The sequence below is a fragment of the Notothenia coriiceps genome, unplaced genomic scaffold (assembly GCF_000735185.1).
Source record: "Notothenia coriiceps isolate Sejong01 unplaced genomic scaffold, NC01 NC01_scaffold00037244, whole genome shotgun sequence".
Classification (NCBI taxonomy): domain Eukaryota; kingdom Metazoa; phylum Chordata; class Actinopteri; order Perciformes; family Nototheniidae; genus Notothenia; species Notothenia coriiceps.
The window spans coordinates 8,248,173-8,259,226 of NW_011369945.1; the positions used below are offsets into that span (position 1 = coordinate 8,248,173).

General features: G+C 39.4%; 1 protein-coding gene across 1 annotated transcript in view; it reads right to left on the minus strand.

Annotated features, from left to right (window-relative positions):
* Window positions 1-8,786, minus strand: part of LOC104965262 (cystic fibrosis transmembrane conductance regulator-like) — a 20,010-nt gene extending 11,224 nt beyond the window's left edge. The window contains exons 1-2 of the mRNA XM_010794220.1: window positions 8,734-8,786; window positions 7,206-7,316 (exon numbers count right to left, since the gene is read on the minus strand). Coding sequence (XP_010792522.1) covers window positions 7,206-7,316; window positions 8,734-8,786 — 164 coding nt within the window. The remainder of the gene's footprint in view (window positions 1-7,205; window positions 7,317-8,733) is intronic.
* Window positions 8,787-11,054: the final 2,268 nt, after the last annotated feature.

The window sequence follows — 11,054 nt, forward strand, 5'->3', positions numbered from 1 at the left end:
CGGTCGCATGTAAGGGATAACCTATTGCCTCTTAACATGTGCGCCTACATTCATAAGGAGGAATGACCAGCTAACTAAACTCTGTCACTATGAGGTGATGAGTAGTTGAGTTTCTTGTTGGTCTATGGAACAAATGAATTTGCTGTAACTATCCAAATGTTAACCACATGTTCCATTGTGTTCCAAACAGCGTTTCGGCTGTCCGCCAGCAGTGTTGTTATCGACCCCTACACCCATCACATCAGAAAACCGCGAGGTGTAAAGCTCTTTTGTCAACAAAGAGGTTTAACTTCCCCTTTTTGTGTTTTCGTAACATGTGTTAAATTTGGATAGTTACAGTAAATAATTTGTTTCCCATTAGACCACAAAAACTCAACTACTCAGTGTAACGTAAATTCTCGACGGCTTTATTTTGCCTAACGGCACGAAGGTACTCGCAGTTTATTGGCGGCGGCTACCCCTTATAGTAACGTTCGTCAACCTTCGAGAAACGTAGACCAATACTTCGACTTCCTCGGAGCCCGCGCAGGTTGACGTAGCGTTTGATTGCAGTGGGACTGGTTCGCAGCGAGGACCTTAGGCAAATCCTCTCACTCTCCACACGAGATATGATGCGGTGCTTCCCTGAGCGTCAAATACCGCCGCCGATGGGAATACATTGCAATCAGTTGAAAGCTCTTTGCGTCCGTTTATGAAGCTGAAGGAGCCTCGGCGCGTCCCAACTGCACGCCACGGGACCCTGACCAAGCGTCGCTCCTGGACGCTTAGGGAGTGAGAGTGTGTTGCTTTAAGCTACAATAAAGGTTAGCTCAGCATGATAAATGGAAACAGGTAAACAGCTAGCCTGGCTCCGTTACGGCCCGTCCACACACAGGCATGAAAAAAATCTTTCAAAGCTTCGCCCATTCACTTGAATAGGGTGACGTAGAAGATTTTTAATCTTCGCCGAACTGCATTGTGGGGAGCGGAGCATGGCTTTGCAAGCATCGTGAGCATCAAAAGTTGAGCAATGTTCAACTTTTGATGCTCCCGATGCTTTCGAAGCTGGCATCAGCCAATCAAATCCCGTTTATGCAAACACGCGCTAGCCAATCAAACCGCGTGCAAGCTGGGAGAGCCAGACCGCAGTTCATTTCCTCATATTCCAAACGAGAAATTACGGTAGCAAATCACCCGGTTCTTTACGACCAGAACTATTTACCGGGATACAAACCGGAGGAACCAGGCATGGAGGGAGGTGGCAGAAACAGTGGATGAAACTGGTAGGTTTTCGCCTGCTTGGGGAGTTTATATCCAGTTTACTTCGTTTTAACATTGCTATTGCTTCGTATGTCGGAGGCGGGAGATTCATGTGATTGGTTGTTGGTCGCAAAAAATCGCCAAGCTTCAGACACGCCCAGCATCAAGATTTTTCAAGATTTTGTTCATGCCTGTGTGTGGACGGGCCGTTAGGACACACTGAGATGTTGAATGCTTGGGCTAGGGATCCAATCACACACTTTCTGATTGGAGAACGACTATCTAACTCTTGAAGCAAAGTGCATTTATCCATATATTCTTACGTTATTGGAATTCTTTGGGTGTCAAAAGGAGAATTGTTTGGAAACAAACACAAAAAAACATGAATAAAACATTTAAATGACAAAAGCAAGTACATGTACTGCTTTGCCAACAAACCAGCTGACTTTGGATGGTAATTTAGCCACAAATTGGGAAGCTTGTAGTAGTAAAGGGTAAATGGAGTTCATTGATAAAGCACTTTTCCAGTCTTTTACATAGACAAGGCGCATTAACCCATTCACACCCATTCAAACAGAGGCAAAGGCTGCCATACAAGGTGAAAACCAACTTTCACACACATTTACACACAGTTGGCATATAAATAAAATATGTTAATATACTACTTTACCAACAAACCAGCTGGTTCACCTTACCCCAAACACACAATGGGACACGTTGAATGCATAGGTTGAGGATCGAAACACCGACTTTCCATTTGAGGATGACTAACTCTTCAGCCAGTGCATTTATTCATATATTCTTACATTGTTAGAACTTCTATGGCTATCAATAGGAGAGTCATTTGGAAACAAACACATATAAATAAAACATGTACATGTAGTAATTTCCCAACAAACCAGCTGTCCATCTAACTTTGTCTGGAGAATCGATAACAAAATGCAAAGCTTGTAGTAAATGCTAAATATGCTGCATTTATATGGAGCTTTTCCAGTTTTCTCAACTCTTAATGCACTTTTTGTACACGTACAAATCAGCATTAACGCTTTCACACCCCGTCATACAGAGGCAAAGGGTGCCATAAAAGGGGAAACCAACATTCACGCATCGTTGGACATGCTATCGGGAGCAATTTGGGGTTAGGTGTATTAGCAAGGACACTTTCTTAGTATATCTCAATGTTTTTAATAGTTTTTTGACATACTCGTAACTATATTTTGTAAATGGTTTCATTAGCAATCTCAGACTATGGCAATGTAGCCTTTCACGGCCTATTGTACTCAACATAAACTCCTGCATTTATTTCAATTCTAACATTTTAATTTACACTAGTTTCCATGGGGTAACATTTTCTTAACTTCAATTTCTTTCTCGCTCTTGATTTGCACAATGCCAATTTGTTTTGGTGTGATGAAATTGTAGGAGCCATTTAACGGAGGTTATTATATGAGTTTTTATTTTAATTGTTTAACATGTCTTGTCTTATTAGTATACATGGCCTACAGATATTATTTGTTGAATATGTATCTACTCACCTTAGTTGTTTACGCCCCCGAATATATTTGTTGACACCCCTTGGTCTCCTATCTGCTATATTATGTCTGTTTATGGGGAAGGGGTTGGTTTTAGACGGGGGAAGCTAAACCAGTTCAACTGATGTGTACTGGCTTAAACGTTTCTATAGAGCAGCAACTTCCAACATACGGGGGTGGGATTGCAACACACCAGACACACTGAGAAGGAGAGATATGATGCAGTGGAAAATAAATGGATTCATCTTGAAAAATTGATTATGGTTCTAGATTATTTGTGCGTTGAAATCACACCCCCGTATGTTGGAAGTGGCTGCTTTAGAAACGTTTAAGCCATAACACAGAAATCCTCCCCATGCTGGAAAGGCTGGACTGAGCTGAACCGAGTCTGATGGAGGGCTGACGGTACACAGCATGTTTTAATGGAAGCTAAAGTTCACATTCCCAGAAGCCTTCACTGTTTGCCTGATCGGAATAGTGAAAGCGAAATCACCCACCGCCTCTCATTCATCACCCGGCGGGCACCGGGCCCTCTCTAAAGGTCGGCTTTTTAACATCCATTTACATTAACCGGCTTGTTGGCACCATTCATCGTGACGCGGGGCCCCGGTAACCGAGAGGCGAGGCTGCCGTTGTTAGGCAAAGTTAAATAAAAGAAAAGGAGACGCATGAGTATTTAAATTTCCTTTTTTCGTTAAAGAAATACAAATGTATCAATGGTGTACCACTTGTCTTGGTTTTGTAGCCTATATTTAGGTTATGGATGGATCGCCGACTCATTTATCCATGTGTCATTCGCTTATTGTCAATGTCTGTGAAAAAGATGCAATAACTCAATAAAGATATTGCTCTTTGCTCAGAGATTTTTTAGACCAGTAAAAGATAAGATGAAGAGAGGGGGGTCAATAGTAGAAAGCAAAAACATGGTGGAAAAAAATCATTTAAATGTGCCATTTGAAGTAAAGAGAGACAGAAAAAGGGAATAAAATAGCTAAAACAAGCTTGTGTTTAATAGATCCATTCAATTAGGCACTTGAAGTTATGTCATGACGACTTGGCCATGACAAGGCTTTACAAATATCATTTTAAACCACTCCATGTTTTATTTCAAGATGTTTAATAACTACTTTGAAGAGTAAAAGGATTCATGAAAAGTGAACGTTGGCTAATTCGTTAACATGCCAGATGTAAGAAATTAAAGCAAATCCAAGGTTCATTTAATTTGAGGAAACAGGTAGTGAGAGAAAAGATTAAGAGTGGTATGAGACAGGAAACAAAAGAGTAAGATGAACCCAGGGAGATCAAAAACGAATCGAAAGGGAGAGAAGAGTTAACCTTGTCCATCATTGGCTGCCGGGGTGTTTGTTTGGCACACACAGGTTTGGTTTATGTCTACCCCTGTTTAAATGCCAGCCCACAGAGGGAAGCATGGCTACTGTAAACACATGCAAAGGTCACGTATGAAAACATCATGATAGCACGCTGCTAGGTTCCACTTTTCCCTGCAAAATCATCCAACATAAGGATTTAAACTCATGTACGATGGTCATGCATCTGTGTATATAAATATGGTTGTAGTTGATACAGTAAAAAGTTACATATCTAGAGCATTTCTGCCATTTCTTTCATTATTTCTTTCGTCCTCTCTAGGTCGTCCTCAGACGAGCCCTCGGTCGTTGCTTCCAGTCATCCCGGTTCTCCATACATCTGGCCAGTTCATTGGTACTTTGTGCTCCAGCATTATTCTTGAGTACGTCCACGTATGTTTGTGCGGGACGTCCTCGTGACCGATGCCCGTGTGTTGGTTCCCACAGCACCAATTTGCCGGCTGGCAGCTCTTGATACCTTTGGCGATGTCGTGCTAGTCTCATTCTCCTGGCTGCAATTTTCTCGCTCACCCTTGGTATTCCCTCGTACAGGATCTTGTTGGTTACATGTACACTCTTGCTGATGTTAAGTACTGCTCGCAACATTCTGGTGTAGCATCCGTCTAGAGACCTTTGCAGGGTTGGCTTCAGGGTCCAGCATTCACTGCCTTTCGTCCAGCTCTTGAAAATGGGCTTGAAATGTCTTAATTGAAATGCGAGTTTTTCCCTACATGTTGGCATACGATTGGTAGCATGAGAGTTATTTTCAAAGCAGTGACTTTAATGTATCATAGCAGGAAAAGCATGTGTAAATAATAACAGTAATGATGGCTACTTTCATATACAGTAGGAGTGCCTTGATAATATGCATGCTTCTCTGCAGTCATGGCTTCTTAAATGGAGCTGAGCCCTTGTTGATGTTATTATTTACCCCTGTGCTTTCCTGCTATAACATGTCAACATGTCTGATGTGAGAGGGCTCTACAGAATAAACTGACTTGTTGCTGTTTTGCATTTGGTTATATTTTCTGCCAATTTGAGCGATTACGAGTCATTGGTGCAAAATTGCTTTTTCCCAAAGAAGCCTTTAGACCTCTGATGTTCTGAAGCCCAAATCTGATGATTACTATGAATGCTTTAAGATTTATGACTTGTGCAGGACATTGTTTGTGTTAAGCTAGCAGTCCAGGGCCGGCCCTGACCAATTTGCTGCCCTAGACAAGATTTTAGCTGGCGCCCCCCCCCCCCCAAATGTAGACACTCACTATGACTCGCACATGCACGGTTGTGGCATGAGAAAACAGAAATATATGGAAACAAGATGTGTGCAACTCTATTTAGTATCCTATCCATTTGAACATGATTTAAGTGAGGGGGGGACCTCACCTCCTCTAGGGGGGTCCGGGGGCATGCACCCCCGGGAAGACTTTTTAAAAAATATTGAAGTCAAAAGCATCAATCTGGTCCACTTTGAGAGCAACATGAGGAGATCTATGGATACATCTCTAAACACTCATATTAAACAGAACTGCAAGCAGATTTTCTTTTTCGTTATGGATATTTTACAAATCACTCCCCTTTCAAACTGTATTCTTGTTTATTAATAACAACTTTTTTTTACTGTCATATAGTATTTTATACCTGTTTTTCATCTATTCTCTTATTTTTTTATACCTATAATGATCATATACTGTAAAGGGGTGCCTTTACCTCACTGAGCTGAGGTTATCAGAGCCGCTCAGTCTTTCGGGAGAGAGCTCTCTAAAGCTCTCCCCCCCGCGGACGCTTACACAGTAAATTCCAATGTTAATAAAAGCACACAGAAGCTGTATATGTTTTTGGGGAGTTTGATTCATTTTAAATTAACACAAACACAAAATTAAAACCTATAATTGCACACTAAAACCATTATTTCAAAAAAAAGAACAATTTCACATAAACCTCTGGTTTTTACTGGGGCTGGGGCGGTTCAATTAGATTTTTTTTGGGGGGGTGCCATAGTTTATGGGCGCTGTATGCAATATATGCGTAGTTCTGTTAGTATAAGATAATAAGATATACTTTGTTGATCCAAAATCGGGAAATTGTGCAATGACATTTTTAAATTTCTAACTTTTTTTCTTTTTTTTATCCCCAATGTTCGGCGCCCCCTATGGGTTGATGCGCCCTTAGCATTCGCCTATACTGCCTATGCCGAGGGCCGGCCCTGTAGCAGTCAATTTGAAAAGTGCCAAAACAATCAATGAAATGGACGCATGTAAATATGGGTTATTTAGGGTGATCATCTTAGTAACTTTAAGAGAAAATATGCTGTTTCTCAAGATAACAAACTGCATTTTTTAGTAAACTCTTCACTTCAAACATTATCTCCAACTATCAGCAGTCTCATGGTCCTGTCAGAGAATTGCCATACAGTGGCGCAGGAATGAGTCCTAAAACCTGGAAATGAGTCAGCATTTTAGCACTTCCGGGTTGCTTCCGCACTTAGTCAATGAGTAATTGAATGGGTTTTGTTCTACAACATAAAATCGGGAGTCAATACCTCACTCTTTGTGTCTTACAAACATTGGTTACCAACAAATGAATAAATGAGACGGCATCATGGCAATCATTAGCCACCTTTAGCTTAGCTATGTTTTCTTGAAATCAGGTGACCGTTCTTGCGTTCAAAGTTCATAAAAGTGGTGTTTAGATTATGTTGTTAAACTATTATCTTAAATGGGATAACTTTGACACAGAACTTATGTTCTCCTAAATCAATTTTACAAATCCTATTAGTACTTTATCAGGAAACCATGAGATGCTAACATCCAGATCGACCTGTTATCTAATACAGTATTCCCACCTAAGCAGTAAAAGACAGCCTGTTTTCTTTCTAAAGTTGCAGTTAATTTTTTTTTTCTTTATACTGACGGAAACTTTCTTGATAGCTTATCGAAAACAAGACGTCTTAACTTTATTAAACCATTGACTAGACTTATACCTGAAGCCTTAGAACAAGACAGACTACCATTTCCAATCAGCTGCGATGTAAACATTCAAAAACAAGTCTTAAAAGTGCACAAACCTTTCGAGTCTCTCGGAGAGGTTGTCTGCCAGATCAAACGAAGGAGCCTTGTACACATCTGTCAGCTCCAACTTCTTCTTGAAGCCTTTTCTGAGCAGCGGTGACGTCCACCTGCAGGAACACCAGAGGGCTGGGTATCAACTGATTGAAGGTAGGACATCTACAGCAACATATGTGTATGTGCACTTTGACAATATGCTAATAAATAAACAAAACAAAACGGACTCTTTGGTGAGTGGACATAGGAATGCATTAACTTACCATCAGCTGCTGTAAGACTCAGTGTACCAGTGGTGGAATATCGCAAATAAATATTACTTAAGTATTGTATTTAAGTACTATTTTCACATATTTGCACTTAACTTGAGTATTTCCATTGTATGTGACATATACTTCTACTCTAATACATGTTAAAAAAAAAAGCAAATAATGTACATTTTTACTCCACTACTACTACTTTTTGCTAGTAATACTTATGTACTTCTACTTAAATAACATTTTCGAGTCATAACTTTTACGTTTAATGGACATTTTTAAGAGCCATACTTCTTCCACCATTTATTTGTAAGTATAGTACATTGAAGACACATAAAATACCTTTTTAAGTGATTCAGTATTACTTGTATCAGATGTATTTGTTTGTTTGTGGTTGGAGGGTAACCCTTTGGCATGAAAGCCACTGTTGTTGAGTGTCTGGGAGCTCTAGTCTGGTGTTGGTTGTAACAGAGTAAGAATAATGACAGAGAGCGGACATCAAGTCAGATGTTTGCTAGTCTCTGTGGCTGAACCATTTAAAGAAAGGCTGGTGACATAAAGGAGATTACATCATCTGACTTTTGGAGTCTGCTTCTTTCTTTGGGTGACCTTTCATTAGAGCTCAGTGCAGCTTAAACTGAAATCAGTGTGTGTTGTAATTTAAGAGGAAGGATATTCTAACATCACACAAATGATTGAACCATAGAAAACTTAGATATCAAAGCAAACATTCTCAAACACATCATTTTCATCAAAACGTCCTGTGATGTTAATGTTTGCTTATAAAGTCACATTTGTAATGCTATTAGCGTTTATAATACTTTTTGATTCAATGCTATCAGATATTGATGAGTTAGCAAACCCTTGGTGCGCCTACTCCCACCTGACAGCGTTTTCTAGAACACACTTAAACGGAGCAAAACGTACTTTTTGCGCACAGGCTAATCTGCAAAATGCGCATTTTGTAAGCTAACAATCTACTTCCCAGTGCACTTTTGTATTGATTTACTCTTATTTGGAAGCAAATTACGACGCAAATACATCATAAACAAACTTGTCAATCAGAAAACAGAATCATATGTTTACCTGAGCCCATGCACAACATATCTCAAAACACCGCCAAAAAAGCTTAAAACTCTACAATGACCAAATACAGATATGTAGCAAGTGATTTAGTCGTTAATTACTCAATATAGAAATGCGCAAGTCACCAAATGAGCAGCTGCACCTTGCCGTCCAGAGATAATCAAAGGATGTAGAAAACATGACTTACCAGAAGAAATATTTGGAGAGGAAGTTTGCATCTTCCACTGGTGACTTCTGCATATTAAGTGCGCCGCCAGTTTGCTTTCTTTGCACCTGAGTCTGTTCCTTAAATCACATTTGCGCCTGTTTTATCCTCCACTTTAGTGCCTCCGGTAAATATGATGTCACGGTTTAGATATCTTCCTCCCCTCCGAAAGAAAAAACCCTGGTGTATATATAAATATATATCTGTCCTGTGAACGTCTCCAATGCTGCCACCTTCCCTCTGCTGCCTCTCCTTCAGACTGACAGTGAGAGGACAGGCCATCCTTTATTTATGAGCTCGCCAAAAAACGTGCACGTCATTTCCACGCTGACGAGCATCAGGTCGCTTATTGTGGCAACAAGTGGAGAGGTGAAGCCAGTTGATCCAAATGAGGCCACTTCAGCTCACAGATATTGATCCATATACAGAAGCAGGCAGGATGAACAGTCATCGTGTGAGGTCAGTGGGGAATATGCGCGTGCATGTTCAGATTTGGGTGTGACTTTGATGCCTTAACAGGCACGTTTAGTTTGACTTTTGATAGATTTTATTCAGACTTGTGAGTCTTGTGATTTATGTTGGTTTTTATTAAGGGTTTTTTAATCATCAAAAAGTTATGAATATCTCTTTATTCTCCAACTTCAAAAGGAGGAGGGGGATACATATTGGGAACACAGAAAACATCCCATGTCTGCTGTTTTAATTACTTACTATTATGTTCATTTTGTAATGTATTTATGTATTATTATTATTATTATTATTTGTGCTTGTATATTTTCTTATATATTGCATGTTGGTTTGTTTGATATGTTTGGGTCACTAAAATGATTGAACTGTTACTGAGAAAACTACTTACTATTACTATTACTATTTGACCCTAAATAAATAATTTAAAATAAATTAATAAAATGTATTTTTTTTTGTCTGACCTCTTTCATATCCATTGTGACCGTACTATTCATTATACTTAGTACGGTTATACTTATTATTTTTATTATTCTTAACTGATTGTACTGTATGATTTCAGTCCTCACCTGTTCAAAGAAATACAAAATAAAATACTTATATGATGCTGTGGATTGATTTAATGAGAGTATATGTAAAGCTGCTTAAAACTAAGTGTTTGAATTGTGCTATATAATAAATATGTCTTGCCTAAATTGCTTATCTTAGATTACAACCTCTTCATGTATCCACCACCGTTTTTAAATCACCCTTACTTGCAAAAACAACCATTTTCAACACTTGGAGATGGTCAATGAAGGAGACAATTGCTTTAAAAAACAAACACAGACTACCAATTGTCCCAAACAAATGGAAAGTTAGTAAGAGCATGAAGTGGTCTGATTTCCATGGACACGTATGCTCACACAGCATGAGGGAAGTCTCCTTTAGCTACTTATGTTACTATAACTGATAGGATAACTAGAACAAAGCCTGAAAGCGATAGTTGAAAGTTGCCAGAAGCTGCTCTACTTTTTAGTTGTGGCTTTGTTAAGCTTCACTATCATTCACAAAAAAAGAAGAAACAGTTCCAGGATATCTAAAACTATTTTTTATCAGTTTCAGGTTACTCACAGTTTCAGGAGAGGGAGGATCAAAACCTCCAGACATTCCTTCAGGGAACAGAGATAACACGTGAAGATGTGGTGAGACTTCGCAATATCACCCAAACTGAGTGTTATCTTCAGTGTCAGCACTTCAGCTGGAGTGACTAACGGTGACACATCGCTCGGGTTAATCTTTTGGGGGAATTTAATATTTAGCTCATATTGATCCAACGTTTTTTGACTGTGACGTACAGTAGCAGCAGGTTAGCGTTTGTGCTATATTTCCTCAGTATTCATTACCTCCCAAACTATGTGCCCAAGATACAAAAAGACAAATACTGTCAGGCAAAAAATAAATCCAAATCAGGGTTTTGTTTGATGAATACTTATGATATTACGGGAGATGAGCTCCATGAGTTTTTAGTAATAAAGGGAAATAGTGGTTAAGAGAGCAGCTTTCGTTTTAGCTTTGACATGGAGACGTGACCTGCACATACATTTAAGTTGCATTATACCTCCAACAGTGTCATATGAAAACACACACAAAGGCCAAGACTAGTCTGTACTGCATGTTCAAGAAAGACCAAGGGGGAGGGGATACACATATAGTGCAAACATGAATCAAAATATAAAAATAAGCAGGACAAATTGCCTAAAAAACACATTGGATTATACAGAATAAACAAATGAAAAGGGACAGTTACCCCATTACTAATGGGACGAGTTGGAATTAAATAATTGCAATATCTATTT